Raw genomic sequence first — 16645 nt, forward strand, 5'->3', positions numbered from 1 at the left:
TTCTGAAGCAACAAGCTTTCAGTTTATTAATGTTTAGTAACAGGATTCAGTGCACAGAAAGAGGCATTTCTTCCTTTCAATTCTTGTATTCTATGCCTTGCCCCCAAATGAACCAGTAAAAATAAACAGAGGATGCCAGTCAGGTTTCTGCCTGTGCCCACTAGAAAGCTGTTTCTGCACACACACAATAAATGACATGCAAAGCACAACAAGCAGGCAGAGCAGTCACTCTCATGGTTAGGCTTTACCATGTGGTGCTACTTCTAACCAAGGCATTATTTTCACACACAAGTTGAGTGCTCTAGGGTATGCTTTCCCAAGTTTGGAAACATTGCCACAATATATAAAGTACCACTGCTGAGCCACAAAAGCCTATGAAAGATTCTTTTGTGTTGTTTTCATAGGAAAAAATTTATATGCCACATTAAAAGAAATATAATGAAAACTTAAACTGCTGTTCTCCCAAAGACTGAATGATTTGCAAGTGCTAAAGTATTATCTGAAAGGTGACTGGCACTACGTTGTGCTGCTGCTTCCAGTAAAACCTGTGGGCCTCTAACTTGGAGGCAGAGTCTCTTATCTGTAATTCAGGCAACAACAATCACCTGCCTTGGTACAGCAACCAATGTGTCTCACAGGTTGAGTTCTCACAGACCTTTCTAGAGTGAAAAAGTTTTATTGAAGTATTACTGATAGCCTGCAATTGCTTTTGGCTTTTTAAGGAAGAAGGAGGATCTATCCATGGAGAATCATCTGGAGATGATCATTTGCGCTTGCTACCAACATATTATGGTGGAAAAACAGCCATCTAATAAATGCAAGACTTACAGACCATTACCAGTATTGTCTGGAAGTAGTTCACTTACTGCTGGAGTTTTCTCTCTGCTGCAGTCTAACAGAGGTTTAAATAAGTGAAACAAAATGGCCTTACTGATTTGTACATGTGTACTGTCAGCAAACAATACATCAGCAACTAATCTAATTTCACCCATATGCCTAAGGCAGATGCTGATAACATCAAATGTACTTGACTTAGATGCCTTTGAAAATGTCACCCTAAGTGGCTTGGGAGCTTAATTCCCACTTTCTAAAGTGACTTCGAACCCTAAATCACATGGATAAATCCAAAAATTGCAGCCTTAATTCAGCTGTGCTCTCCTTACTCTTCAGTGGCTAACATAAACAGACAAACCCCCTGACACCTCATCTAAAAATTAATCCTAATTGCTTTTTGGGCAGCTGCACAAACAGCCAGTTTTACCCAGTTTCAGTTACCTCTTACTCTTTTTTTCCCCCCTCTTTCTGTACTGCTGCCCACAATAGGACCCTTTATAACACATTTCTCTTCATGTGCTAGTGGCACCTAATAACATTTGCCAGCAAGTAAGAGAGGATATTCTAATTTCTTCTCTCTGGGTCACCTTTTGTGTTTTTTCCTTGGAAGTTAGGTCTGAAATATAGAAAACATAGCTGCGGGAAGGATTAACTATGAGTTGCCCCTGTTCTGTGTGGATTTTGTCCTGAATCACATGCAGATCTTCACAGACAATACACATCCAGTCTGCTAAAGCAGAATCTAGGTGCAGCTCTTGTATTTTCATTGCCTTTGTCCCACCAACCTGAAAACAAAGGGTTTTCCTGCAGTTTAAACTACCCTCTGCATAAGGAGTGGTACAGTAAGTACGTCTATAGTGTCATAAAAACACTTTTTACCCCCTCAGCGAGAGCAGAGCAATTCTGGTTCACATTTATTAGTAGTCCTAGTAATAAATATTTACATTATGGTAGCGCCTTAGAGGCTCTATTTGAAAGCTTGCCTAAAACTGCTATTGTACCTGGGCACTAAACAGCTCTGAAGCAGCACATCTGTCTGCCAGATGGGTTGGTTTTTTTTTTCTTAGAAGTTGTGATTTTAAAAAGCCTTTTGCTTCCCCTAACAAGCCTTAATAAGAAACTTCAAGAGCTTGCTTCGTCGTCCATTCAAGGGGAATCTGCAGTTAAAATCGCAATGACACTTCAGGCAAGCACAGCGCTGCTCAAGCTGCGAGTGACACCATGAACACTGTGCAGTATTTAAGTGTTGCTTAGTACCTGTGGACGCAACTCGTGCTTTCCAGAGGGCAGAAAGGCCGAAGGCAACAGAGCGGACCTGCTCTCAGTCCCGCCCGGTGGACACAAAACCTGAGGGCTTCCCCTCAGGACACACTGGTCAGGGCTCAGCGCTTCACACCTCACCGCGGGCAGCCAGCGGGCAGCCTGCGGGAGCCCACAGGGCCCCGGCGCGCCGCTGCCACACCGCCAGCTCCGTCAGGAGGGGCCCGGGGGCAAAGCCACCGCCGGGGTACCTGAGAGGCCGCATCCATCTCCCGCTACCATCTGTGAGGGGACAAGCGGCGGCAGCGAGGGCGGATCCCATGGGATCGGGCGAGCGGAGCGCCCCGGGTACGCACCCAGCCGGATGCCACCTCAGAGCGGCCGCGCGCGCACCGCCTCCCCGGGCACGTGATTGCGACAAAGCCAATCGCAACGCGCCGTCCCCCACTGTGGCCTTCCCGCCTCCCGCGGCCGCGTTGCTAAGGCAACGAGAGGGTCGGAGGGGCCGCCGCCGCTGCCGCCATGCTGAAGGCCAAGGTGCTGCTGGTGGGGCCCCGCGAGGTGAGCGCCTTCAACCGGCCCCTCGACCGGACCCCTGAGGGTCGCTGTTCCTAGGCGGGGGCCGCTGAGGTGGCCACAGGGACTGAGGGGTCCCTGGAGGCGGGAGGATGGCTGGGGGTAGGGCTGAATGCACTGGGGGCCGAGGATGGAGAGAGATCAGGGGGCTTGGGTAAAACACTGTGCGCTGCTCTTTGGTGTGGTTTTGGCACGTTAACTTCCCACGGGATCTTCACTTTCTGCCAGTCTGGAAAGTCGGTGTTGGCAAACTTCATTTCGGAGAACATAGAAGGGATCGGCAGCTACAGCCCGACGCAGGCTCTGAGGTGAGCGAAACCCAGAGCACGCTGACTGAGCCAGCCCCTCGGAAAGTCCTGCTCTCTGGCTGTGGTGCTGTGTGGTGTTGGTGATGTTGTATATCCACCCATTTCACAGGATCCTGGAGTACGAGATGCCAAACTTGAACACTAACACCAAGGGAGCTGGGTGTCGGTTTGAGTTGTGGGATTGCAGTGGTGATCAAAAGTAAGCCAGCATTGCTGTTACTGCCTCTAGGGTACTTTTAATAGTTCTGTTTACACAAAATATTCATACTTAAGGCCTAAAGCAGATGATCTTTTTGAGATGAGGAATATTCCCAACTCTTTACCTGATTATATTTTATACAGCTTCCTGTTATAAAGCACCTGATACTAGGTGCCCTCTGCCCAATTGACTTGGTTTTGGATAAGGACCAAGTACAACATAAAGTCCGTAGCTCCTAGAATGAAGTTAATAGGTACAGGAGACAGAGGCCCACTCTGTAACTGTCTTTATCTCCTTGAAGTTATGTGAGTGGACTTCAAACAATGTACCTGTGATGTAGGCTTTCATTTCCAAAAGATACAATTGAGAACTGGGCAGATCCACTTTTAGGGAAAAAAGTTTAAATAAGCATTTGACCAAATAGTGCACTGTCAGTAAATCACAGGACCGACAACTATAATAGGTAAATTAAAACATTTGGAATATGATCGATCACTCATGTTACAATAAAGTACTGAAATGTGCTCTTGAAGAGGGAAGAATAAAACTTGAGGAAGATTGAGTGCGTGTTTCTGTTATCATTCTCTTGTTTTTCAAGGTTTGAAACATGCTGGCCAGCTCTGATGAAGGACTCTCATGGGGTAATAATAATCTTCAACCCTGAGCTGCCCAGTCACCTGAAAGAAATTGAAATGTGGTACTCCTGTTTCGTGCAGCAGCAGTCACTGCTTGACAGTCAGTGTCTCCTAGTTGCACATCACAAGCCAGGCAGTGGGGGTGACACAGAAGATCTGTCCTTGGGTAAGAAGAGGAAAACTCAACCTGTAACTCTGTTTTTCATTGATCTATCTTTACAATTGTCCATACCCTTTTCATTTACATCTGCTGGACTGTTTTGCAAAACCAGAAATAAGGAATTTCAAAGGTCATCTAGAAGGTGAGCAATAAGCCTATTTCACAAAAGGGAAAGTAAAGACAAGAAAAGTTGAGTGACTGCTTTAAGGTCACACAGTGAGTATGCAGCTGACCCAGGAATTGGAACTCCTGCCATACTGTGCCATCACTATTATTTTGGTTTTGATGTTAAATTTTATCTTTTATTAACTGACACTCCTGGGGCCACTTGAGCCTGCATTTTATCCATCAAAAGAACAGGAGCCCTCTGAAATAAAAGGCTAATGATCTTCCTCTTAAAACTAGTAATAGGTACCTTATGTACTGCAAATGTATTTGTGGCTGTTCATACAAATGAGAACACATACTTCCTCTGGGCAATCTGTTCCAGTGTTAAATACTATTCCAGTATTAAACAAATACTTACAAGTATTACTCAATTAATACATATTTAATATAACAATATTGTTCCATTATTTTGATATAATCAAAGAATGTCCTATCACTTTGTCATGGTTTACCTAAAACCAGGACACACTTCAGTAGTAAAACTGCAGTTCAATGTTAAATTGTTTGATTCTGCCTAACTGCATGTGAGACCAAACCCAGGACTTGAAGCTTTAATAATAATGTTTGAAGAATTTAACCTAGCAACAAGTTGGACTTGCTTATAGTGCTAAAAAGCTATGATGCATTTCTTCTTCATGTGTTGTGTGTTATCTGGGGTATCAAACATTGGATACTGCTGAAGCCCACTTGACTTCAGCATGAGCTGTCCCATGACCTTGACTGTATTTCTTTTATAAAAGGAATATATCTAATTATTTTTTATTTACCTTCAAAGCTTACCCACTGAACAGGCTAAAACTGATACACTCCAACTTGGAAGAAGATCCTGAAGATGTTCGGATGGAATTTATGAAATACTTCAAAAGCATTATCACCTTGATAAATGAGAGCAGAGAGAGGGAAGAAATGTCAATTATCTCGTAACATTAAAAGAAATACTGAACAAGGAAGAAAAAGGATTATTTTGTCTTTGTAAGGTACACTAGCCTGGGAACAGGTCCTCACAAAGGGAATTTGCCAGCCTATAAACACTTCAACCCATACACAAGTGCTGACATCAGATGAACTGTTGTGCCAGAGATGGCTGCACATCCAGGAGGTTGGGTAACTATCTGCACTTTGGTTTCATCTGGCAACAGGTACAGGAAGGTGTTGTTTAATATGTTAGTGTGGACCAAAAGATAAATGTATGGGTTATCTCTTCAGAATCCCTTTTTGTAGAGGTGCTAAGAGAAGAAAACCTGACAGAAGATCGGTGGAGTTCTGTTGAAGCACCTGAGTAAAGTGCTCATGTTAGCTGTGTTCCTGGAGAAGGCATGCTTTTGAAAGTCAGTACAAACTGACTAGAATAGAGATCTGAGAAGTAGTCATGGTATAGAATCCACAGTTTTATGTTTCAAGTTCTCCTTATCTTTCTGTCCAGCATCTGCAGAGAGAACATTACATAGTTATTGCCTTGGGAAGGCAGAGTGGGTTGCAGTCTTTCTGAGGACTAGGTTTTTCTTCTGCTCCAACAAAATGTGTGATTGGGGGCAATGTTTAGGTGTCTCTGGGAGGAAAAGAATTGCAATTTCAGTGTAGTGCAATGCTTTGACCTATGTCAGGAGCTCCAATAGAGAAAAAGTTCTACATTCTCAGAGAAGGAAAAGCTGTCCCTGTTGCACTGAAGTAAGTGGTTTCATAGCTAATTTACTTTCTGCTGTGTTTGGTTTGCACTCATCCCTGTTCTTGGTATGTTTTGCTGTAGAAGACATTTTTTCTTGTAACATGGTACCAAGGCAATAAAAACATTTAAAAAATGCTTAAGTTTCAGTAAGGAAAACAGGGATAAATTTGTAGTACATTAATGAGCTCCAACAAGAGATATTTACCAAAACGTGTCACTGCCCTGGCTGGTGTTAGCTAAAATTGCCCAGAGAAGCTGTGGCTGCCCCATTCCTGGCAGTGTTCAAGGCCAGGATGGAGGGGGCTTGGAGAAACCTGCTCTAGTGGAAGGTATCCCTGCCCATGGCAGGGGGTTTCAACTGGATGAGCTTTAAGGTCCCTTCCAACCCATACTGTTCTACGATTCCTTGAAAATAAGTTTATTTTATCGTTGTTTTCAGGTAGATTTTTCAGTTATTTTTGTATACTCTTTGAAGTACTTCTACAAGTTCATGCTCAACACACACATTGCTGAGTCCGAAAGCCTCTCTATCCCAGTTGTGTTTCATACTTCCCCAGCTATTTTTCTCTTTGATTATTAAGTCCTATTTACTTAAAACAAAGGCATGTAAAGTGAAAGATTAAAAGATCTTAGAACAGTTCCAAGCTGTAAACCTAATGGCTACAAGTAACACACCAAAAGTGAGCTTAAGTTTATCCTTTAGAGAATTCCTATTCCAACCATACACTGGTTTGCTCAGGTTGGCACAGCACGTGAAGTGTGTGCACACACAAATAGCCTGCACTGTGCTTTTCTTGGGTACTTGGTGTGCTCAGCTTGCTGCCCCAGCTTCTTTTCATCGTCTGCTGGCTCCTGTTCTGCTATTAAAGCTAAAAGCCCCTCTTGGTTCTGGGTGGTGGTACTCAAAGAGAACATCAATGAGAGAAAGGACATCAGGAAAGAAAAAAGCAACATAAGCAGTAAGAGATGAAAAGAAAAGGTTGTAGGCAAATAGTGGGAGGTTGGCATTTCAACATCTACATTTGATTTATATGACTAGAGAAAGTCAGGCTTTCTATGTTTGCAACCAGTGTTATAGGGTGGTCTATTGGAGGCAGTTATTGGAAAATTCACAATCTTACTATACAGCAAGTTTTTCACATGCTGCCTTAGATTATTTTTTCCTTGTTGCCAGCTGTGTGGTGCTGGAGCCAAGTTCTCAAAAATACTGCCTTAATAAATCCAGGTTTTCCCAACAGCAACACTGGGATATGCACTGGTAAAAACTGGTGTGAAACCCACCAACTATTTTGTTTGGAATGTAACCCCATGTTTGGGTGATTCCAGAGCTGAGAAGTCAGTGAACTCTTCTATTCACCACCCTCCTTCATAGAAAACATTAACCATGATCTTACTTTAAACTCAAAACCAGGATGTAAATTACAGGTATCTATATACTGCAATTCATTAGAGAAGAAAAAGTTAGACAGAAACAAAGACAGATCCCTGGAATTGCCTTTATATCATCCAGAAAGATCATAATATGTAATAAATGTTCAACATAATTCATAAAATCTGGCCAAGAGATCACTTTCTGTCACTGCTGAAGAACAGAGTAAATGCATAGACCCATGCAAAATTAATCCTTAGTGTTGGAGAAGATACAGAGAAAGTATTTATTCAGAAGTATCACTTATTAATGATTTATGAAACAGGTCAACAGTATCACCCAGTTAGAAGAGGGTGTTATTCAAGAATGCCAGAGAATATGCATTACATCTTTGTCTCTGCTTTCACAGCCCACCCATCCTGTGCTATCTTTAAGGCAGCAGAGCTTCAACCAACACCACGCCATGGCATTACTCAGACTAGGGGTGCACAGTCCCATTTGTTTGCTTGAAGCGATGTGGTTAGTATTTCATGTCTGTATTTCTGCTCGTGAGAGCAAAAGTTGCCCAGACAAGTGTAAAGGAGAACCTGAGGTAATCAGCCACAAGTTACCCAGAAGTCAGTTGTCAAGCCACAGGTTTAGCAGGAGTAGCCACAATTTAGGAGCAGAAGATAACAGCAAAAGCGTTCTATTCTACTCATTCACACTGAGGACCTTACCACCATACTGGGACACTTGAAAGGCTTTTTGGATGACCTTTTCAAGGGAAGGCAGGGAACCAGTGAAGTCTGTCAGGTCCTCCAAACAAACAGGTTCTCCAGGTGTCCTCAGCCCCTTAGAGTGAACAGCTCATGTCCCCTTCTCATTCTGCCAGCAGCCATGTACCCCCAAACCCCTGCTTTGTATGTGCACAGGTTAAAAGTCTGTCTTTTTCCGTGGTCCCTTGTCCATACTGTGCAGTGAGGAAACAACAAAGTTATTCAGGTGCAACATTATTTTGTCATTTGGCATTGAGTACTGATAATGCTGACAGATACATCACTATATTTATGATGTACAGAATTTAATTTCCAAGTTTTATTGCTGTGTAGCTACAAAAAGGGTTACAGCTGTAGGTGAACTCACGTTCACATTCATCTCTCATGAAAGCACATGGTCCAGCATTGCTTTGGACAGTTGACCTATCTAGACAAAGAGTCAGCATGGACGTTTGAGAGGGAGCAGTCAGAATCAGAACTCTGCAGGACTAGAAATGCAGACTTTAAAGACTTCAGGGTCATACAGAGAAAGTTATGGCTGTGGCCACCTTGCTGCCATAAATTTAAGACATTTAAGCTCTTCAATTATAAAATAGAGTTTGCTCAGGTTACCTCTTACAAGCTGCTTTCTGCACACGCAGAACCTTATAAAGCAAGTAACTACTTGTGATGATGAAAACAGTTACAGGCACTGCAATCCAGATGTGTGGCTTCCAGGGTAAAAATCATACTTGTTTACAACCAAACTTTGGGAGTAGCAGCAAAGCTGAATGAAATACATTTGGACCTTACCAAAAAAATGCAGCTTTCCTTTCAAGTCATATATTTTGAAGGCCAGGCTTTTGGTCTTAGTTGCTCTCAGGAGTATTGTTCTAATGGACACAATAGACATAAGAAATCCTGTGTTCCTACTTCTATTATTTCACTGCCAAGTGGCTACAAGGAAGTCACGTAGGCCACCACATTTAAGAGTGCCCATCCGTGCTGTGTTTTTGCATGCTCAGTTTAAAATATGTAGGGTCCTGGTGTGCAGACACTTTAGGAAACAACTTCTAGAAGGTATCCAGGACCTCTTAAAATCAGATCTTAAACAACTTAACTTTTCAACAGGAGTATTTTGCTCTGGAGGTCACTTGTATTTCCTCTTACCACTTCTCCAGACAACTTCTCTGGTGGAATACTTCAGTGGTGGCAGCAAAGATTCCACAAAAGATCTACTTACCTTGTTGAGAAGCTGCCTTTCCTGAGATGCTAGAAACACTCCAACAGTAACTCACAGTGCTCTTCATGCATATGCAAACACTACTGCACCTGGGAATAAAGGACACCAAATGCTACTACTTCAAGCAATTCAGGGGGTTATTTAATGTGTAGGCAACAGGCCCATCGTCAGTTCAGGAGTGTATTTTATGTTATTTACCGAGGACAAGATTTCCCCTTGAGTGACTGAGGCTTACACAACTAGATCCTTCATAAAGGCACCTGCTTAGAATTTGCTGAGGATTCATCCTCAGAAAATCAATCAGTCCTCTTCTACTACTGTGCACTAGTATCTGGAAACCTCCTACCCCTCAGTGTAATCACAATCTGATGGAACTGGCTTTGTGCTAATGGGGTGTAGGTTTGGTCACCATGCTCAGAAAGCTCCCCTGAATCATAAAAAGGCCATCCAAATGGCTGAAGAAGAAACCACTGTATGAGAACTGTTTGGTTTTTTCACTGTAGAACACAGGGAGAGAGGGCACGTGCCTGATTTCTGCAAATATGTCACAAAGGAAGAAAAGTGACTGTATTTACTTGGATGTAAGGTAACAGGAGCAATCAGTAGAGCAGGGATGCTGTTGCTAAAAGGCTGGAGCATTCTGACTAAATTACACAAACGTAAATACAAAGCACTCTCTTATCATCTCTTCCTTTTGCTTATTGAATTGTAGGAGGAAATAATTTGATCTAGAATACAAGGTGATCTTATCTTTTTTTTTTTTTTTCCCCTGAAAGAGACAAAACCCAAAAGAACCCAAATATCCAGGCTCACATTCTATTTGTGTACAATCGAAACTTAAAGACACGTTCGGCATAATAATATATGTGAACAAACTAGTCGTTAGTAACTCTAGTCTGGAAATTGAAGAAGGTTTCTAACAGAGAGAGTGGGAAAAACCTGTTTTCAGAACGGTGCTTAATGAATAGTCTGTGATAGAGTATCACTGGACTTGATCCCTCTAGTCCTTGTCTTAGGAAAACAAGAGGCTTACTGCTTTTTTATTCATGCAGGTATTTTTTAGTTATGTAGCTGTTTTCTACAAATTATTTTCTACAAGTTATTACTTGTATGTATTTGCAGAGGTGACAATGAACCAGAACATCAGCTCCAAACTTCCTTGAATGTGGATTGTGATTCATGCTCTCCAGCTGGAGATCATCTGGAGACATAGGTTGTAATTATATAGGCAGAAGAAGTAAAGCAATTTTGTCAGCTCATAACAGAAAAGAGGTAACACAGATTTTCTCAGGTGAGGCTCACTTTAGAGAGTTCTGTCTGAGGATGGGCAGTGGTTTTGCTTACATAACCCTCAGACAGGAACAAAAACTTGCCATAAGTTTTGCTGAGTTCCATTGTCTCTTCCTCCCTTTGTAAAGAAATGAAAGCCTATTACTCTACTAGTTCCATGAAAACTATCTGAATCCTGGTAACATGTCTCTGAGAATTTGCTCAGAGGGAATAACAGACAAGGGTACACCCTCCATTGCTATGTTACTGTTCCATGAGTTCCAGACAAAAGCATTTATTGTGGTTTGGCAACAACCATCTACTCCTAAAACCCTGGGATTTTATTGTTCTTTACTTGTCAGAAGTTGATTTAGTACCTACAGGCATGGATTGCAGGGTTTGTCCTTTTAGGAAGGATCTTGAGGCCTTCTAGACTGCTGGGGTCACTTCTCACAGCCAGGAACACCACTTGGCAAGAGTCACACAAAAGCTCACTGTGAAGACCAGGCCCTTGAAGAAGCAAAAGCTCTGCCCTGCAATGAATATTCCAGGATCTTTATTCTGACCCAGGTTACATGGTAACACTCCAGAAACTGAGCAAACAACTGCCAGGCCCAATAACTTTGAATCATTAAATGAAGATACATCTTAGGGAAAGTTATTGTTAAGGCCCCAAAATTGGGTTGCTGTGTTTGGAATTCTAATAATGGTGTAGGAGAGTTTGACTAGAATTCCTAATGATACAAAGATCTTGCAATCTTGCTTATCTGTAGCTAAGATAATAAGCCTGGGACCGAAACGAAGCTGAAGGAGGTCCTTCTTCTGCTCGGAATGGTGTATCTTTACTTTTAAAGCAGATCATTAGAAGTCATATCTAATGAAAACTCCATCTGGTTCCCATTGAGCATACACTTGGCTTTTATTCTTTTTTATCACTAAGGTTGCAGGAAGCCTTGCAGCATACAGTGCTGACACCTGCACAATGTAACAGGACAAGCCAGCCTTCAATGAAGTTCCTTTGTCCAGAGAAGTTAAATATTGGGTATATCTGGATGCATTAACATGAAGCCGAACTTTTGGACCTTTAATTTCTTTCATATCCAGGATCTGGAGAGAGATGTATAAATATGGCAGTGGTGTAATAAATCTTAGGTCACACAGACCTGCGCAGGTCTGAGTCTGCAGACCACAAAGGCTATTTTACACAGTATTAGCAATAAAAGCCAAAACTTGCCTCTCCGTGCTCTCTTCTCTTCTTCCTGTTAAGACACAGGGTCTATGACACAAAGCTGCAGTCCCTACAGACACTCCTACAGTTTTCTATAACATGAACGCACAGAAGCCAAACAGATAAACATGCAGTTTCCATTACTAAATAATTCATTTGCCAGTCCCAGGAAAAGCTGGTAGTGTTAGATAAACATGTTATGCTAAGTGCTTTTGAAGCCCAGTTTGCAACAGACTTAAGGATTTACCCAAGTGTAGATTTTCTGTCCTCTTAGAAGGGTATCCTCCCTTATCCTCTATACAGACCTGGCTACCTACAGTAATGAATTTTTTAGGATTTTATGACTTTGAGACTTTTTTCATTCTACAAGAGGTGGCTAAGAACAGTCAATGGCTTAAGAAGGGACAGGTGAGATAAACAAGCTGACACATAGGTAGACAGTATATTCTTATAGCCAGGCTAAAAATCAAATAACATGGCAAAGAGATCATTAACAGCACTTGTGTGGTGAGCAGGAATGTGTGTGTGCTTCTGTTCTGGTGATATGAGCATCTGCTGGGTGGCTGTGGATTGCTCTTTGTTGTATCATTTGTTAAAATTTAATATTAAAAACCCCCCAAAGTTAGGACATTCATTCCCAACCATCTGCAGTTCCTGTTAGACTCTTGGAGGCTCCATCTGATTTCCTTTTACTTTTACACCCAGACGCTACTGGCTGATTTCCATCATCCTGCCAGTTAACAAAGACTTGGAAAACTTTGGCATAAGTTCCAGGCTGCGTCTGGCTTCCTTTTGTCAGTCCTGAAAGGGGCCAGAAAACAGGAAAGATCCCTCCCAGTCTTGAATTGCCAGGCAGAGGGGAGATTCCTGGGTGATGGCTGCCTGCCACACACACCCTTGCAGACCCCTGGGACAGGGTGAGGCTCAGAGGAGGAAGGGAATCAGTGTGGAAGATGATGGGATTAACCAGATTCCACTCCAGTTATCTTTGGCTGCTGGTATGTTTTCTTGAAGACCAGGATGAGCATTGTTCAAAGATCACTCGCATCTGAAGAGTCTGAAGCAGGCCTCTGCACCCAGCATCCAAGCATGGCTGGTTAGCACCAACATGGGGGTCACCGTAACACAGACACTGTTTCCAGCTGACATGGTCTCCTATAGGAAAAGCTCCACTGCAAGAACAACCACAGTCTTAAAATCTGGGTTTAAAATTTCCATTGCCATCTCTTAGGACCTTTCAGAGATCCAGCTCAGTTTAAAGGGCCATTATCAAACACAATGATGAAATCTGGCTACTTTGCAGTTGAAGATGTGTGAGTCCTGATCTCTAGCTCTTGCTCTGTTTCCACATGATTGTTCCTCTTTAACCGTAAACAGACGCCACCTCTTACCTGGCACAAGTGAAGCTGAATACATCAAATTGATGATCTACTTTGTACCTTCTTGTCTCATCTACTTTTTCTACCTCTTTAGCTACTGCTCCACCTTCATGCTTTTCATTTGAAAATGAATTGTTCTTTTACATTAAACAAACTAAACTAACCTTGCAGAAGAATAAAAAAGACAGTGAGAGAGACTTCTAGAGTTGTCTTGCAGGACTGTTCTCAACAGGTATGCAGAAAATTGGATAGGTGCAACTTAAAGTGCAACTTAAAATGTATCAAAGAGGTTTGAAAGAACTGGTTGTGATTCTTTTAAAGCTTTATTCTTAAATCCTGCTGACATTTTGTAATAGCCATATAACCATTTCCTACTCCAGATAAAGCAAATGTTACTTTTCAATGTAAAAACTAAGTAGAGAGTTTGAAGGGCTAGTGTAGGGTTATTAATCACAGAGATGATGATAAGGTTACTCAGACGTGTTATAAAAGTAAAATGGTTAAAATCAAGATGGATTTGTATTCTTACTGAGACAGGTATGAAAGAAAAGTTAGCTTTGGTGAAGGTACAGAACTCTGACCCTGCACATGACGCTCAAGGAAGCTTGCAATTTCCCAGGTCAGGCCCCATGAAACCCCTGTGAAACCACATGAAGTCTGACTGGATGTTACCAACACCTGAAAATTAACATAGAGGAAGGGGGAAAGACTACAGGCCTCTCACTTAGTACAAACAAGCTAAAATGGCTAGGATTTCCTCACATTTTTTCACTGTATCTTTAACTTTCATATAACCAGTTGAGACTGCTGCCAACCTTCCCACCACCCTTCTCACTTGACCAGTTCCTCAAATTATCTGTGATCCAAAGAACTTTGCTTATGTGACATATCATGAAAAATGCATGAAGAATTTGCTATAGACAGTGAAAGTATGAGGGAAATAAGTTAAGGGAAGACTAACTCCTGCCTGCTTTACTGGCCTCGGCACAGCAGATCACATGTACAGTCTCAGATTAGATACACGGTGTAGAAAAGAACTATGCACCCTCAGAGATGTTCCTAGAATAAAACCAAACATACATAAACTGACCACGGAAATCAGAAGGTTTCCTCCTACCAAGAGAAGGAAATTCTGGACCAAACACCCAAATAAAGTAGGAAAGTGGAAGGACAGGAGAGACAAGGAGGAAAGAGCGTATTTCTGAATAGCACAATCTCTATGAAAAAGATTGGGAATGTGGCTCACTGCAGAAGCAGAAGACTGTACTCAGCAACCTAAAGGTCATTTTCAATTCTAGGTTTCCTTTCTTCATTTCCAAACCAGAACTGATGAGGAGTAATCCTAAAGGAAAAACAATCTGTTCTTTCTCTGCACTTGCCTGTGCAAACATATAAGTTAAAATGCATGTCACCTCTTTCCCATGCTCCAGCAAGGACAAAAAAGGAAGAATGAAATCTCTTGTGTAGCCCATAGCAAGTATAAATTCATGAGGTTTTAATATGCAGTCAATGTAGCAAATCAATTCCCATATTTTATACAGCTTTACAAATAAAGCACATCTTCTAGGATTTATCACAAACCAGAACAGAATCAAGCAGGTAATACACAAGGACAAGATATTTTACAATTGATACTTACCTGTTGCTTTTGTAAGCAAATGAGAGTCGTGTTCATGTCTGTTTACATGAGTTGACCCCAAATCACTCTGGAACTGGTTCATAATTCCCACTCAAATTTGACATACTTGAGATAGTTAATTGTGAAAGTCAATAGCCAAGTAAAGAAGACACATTATTCATCTCTCATTAAAGAAACAGGCTAAAATGAACTCAATCTCCAACAAGCATCACAGAATCCATGGTGAAACACAATCCAAGATATAAATCCATAGGAAAAAAAGATTTCACTGTTTGCAGAACTACTTGTATTGAAGGAGATCAGAGAGAGATAACATCAGTATGACAGAATCTAATCACCACTCAACAAACATTTTGGAAACAAGTTAGCAACCACATCTGCTTCAACAGAACCAGAGCCTCATGTGACAGGAAGCTTATTAGAGACCCTGTCTCTCATTATTTTGCTTTTGCTTATAACTTCCCAGCATGAATATTCAATATTGCAAAACAAAGCAGTTTCCTTCACAGACTGTCCAGAATGGAGGAAGAAATTGTGCCAGACATTCCAGATCCTGAAGAAATTGGTGCCTGTGGAGCTATGGATTTCTACCAACGAAACATCTGGCACAAAATAACATGAAACATGCTTCTCTTTCCTCTTACCATTGGTGTGAGGCAAGAATAACTCCACTGAAATTTGCTTGATGTATCAAGCCTAAAAACAAGACAAAAGAGAGGCAAATCAGTCCTTTAAATATTGCAAGACATCTTAAAGGAATATAACTCAAAATATCTCATTTCCTCAATAGCATAAGATGTTACATTGCGAGACATTTTCCTTGCTTACTGCATGTAAAACAGTTGCTTCACAATATTCTGAATGCAACTTAGGAATTCCCATTTGATGCCTCTTCATGGCTTTGGTCCCACCTCCAGGAATCAGAGCCTCTGCACAGGTAAATTCAGGCGATTTGCAACACCACTCATCTGAGAACCTGCCAAGGACTAGAGCCAAGTGTCCTCAGTCCCAAGAAGGGCAATGGGAGCTCTGTGTGCTTGGCCCTTCTTAGCTGAAATACTTCCTCAAATGAAATGAATTAATCTCAAACACCTCTATATTAGGTGGTCCATGTGCATCAGACCTTTCTCCTCTGCTGTCTCAGTTACTGGAGAACACGTGAGCCTGCCCTTCCTCACTGTGCCCAGCAGTGATGTGTGTTTTGGAAGACTGGGGTTGTGGATCTCTTAAGTATAGGCACTTCTATCCATTGTATGGCATCAGTCATACAACATGACAACAGTTCCCACTTCCCCTTCTCACGCTGCAACTCTGCAGGAGTTCTTCTTGAACATAAAGCAGGACTAGCATTGGGATCTGTCAGTGGTGAGCAGTGGGATACCATTCCCTTCCCCTGGCAGGGAGGTTTTGCATGGATGTATCCACATTAGGTCCCTGTGGGGTGCAGAGACAGTTTACAGACAAAAACTCTCCAGCAGGGTTACACTCCGCAGACACAACAGACAATACCTTCCCTAGGTCTCTGGATGACCACTCTTTGCTCTTTCTCCATCACCTTGAGGACAGATAAAAAGCCTTTCAGGGAGATCTTAAGTCAGTGTTGCCATTCCAATCCCACAGATGCCAAAGTGATTTTTATACTCTTACTGCTCAACTAATTGCCAAGCCCCAACAAAGGGAGTTTAATGGGTTGCACCAGGCAATAAACCATCATCTATTGGCTCTAGAAACAAGGAAGGAAGAGAGGGAATGTAAAGCTGGAACAAAGCACAGACCCAGAGCAGGTCCAAATACTTGCAGAAACTGTTTAATCCAAAGATTTGATACCAGATGTTCTATTCAGACAACTTTAACAGAGCTCCACAGAACATTAAATGCTTCTCATGTTTTCAGTATTCAAACCGCTCTGTCTGGGCACTTCTGCCACAGGGTACAAACAAAACTCTGCTTAATATTAATCAAAGAAGTGGGTTCT

General features: G+C 42.0%; 1 protein-coding gene and 1 long non-coding RNA gene across 4 annotated transcripts in view; one reads left to right on the top strand and one right to left on the bottom strand.

Moving 5' to 3' along the window:
* LOC134161765 (uncharacterized) lies at positions 1-1649 on the bottom strand. The gene is made up of 2 exons (XR_009964079.1): positions 1327-1649; positions 1-1296 (listed from the first exon to the last, which is right to left on the bottom strand). It is a non-coding gene; the product is annotated as an uncharacterized LOC134161765 (long non-coding RNA).
* Positions 1650-2535: 886 nt separating this feature from the next.
* Positions 2536-16645, top strand: part of IFT22 (intraflagellar transport 22) — a 134870-nt gene continuing 120760 nt past the window's right edge. Inside the window, exons 1-5 of one of the 3 annotated variants that reach the window (XR_009964080.1) lie at positions 2536-2655; positions 2899-2978; positions 3088-3177; positions 3776-3978; positions 4916-5791. Coding sequence is in view for 2 of the 3 variants with exons in the window: in XM_062614951.1 (XP_062470935.1) it covers positions 2617-2655; positions 2899-2978; positions 3088-3177; positions 3776-3978; positions 4916-5064 (561 nt within the window). In the remaining variant the exon portion in view is untranslated. Of the gene's footprint in view, positions 2656-2898; positions 2979-3087; positions 3178-3775; positions 3979-4915; positions 5943-16645 lie in introns of those variants that run through there. The other 2 variants (XM_062614951.1, XM_062614952.1) reach the window with 2 other exon arrangements.

The sequence above is a fragment of the Pezoporus occidentalis genome, unplaced genomic scaffold (genome assembly GCF_034315485.1).
Source record: "Pezoporus occidentalis ecotype Australia unplaced genomic scaffold, CSIRO_AGI_Poc_V1 ctg179, whole genome shotgun sequence".
Taxonomy (NCBI): Eukaryota; Metazoa; Chordata; class Aves; order Psittaciformes; family Psittacidae; genus Pezoporus; species Pezoporus occidentalis.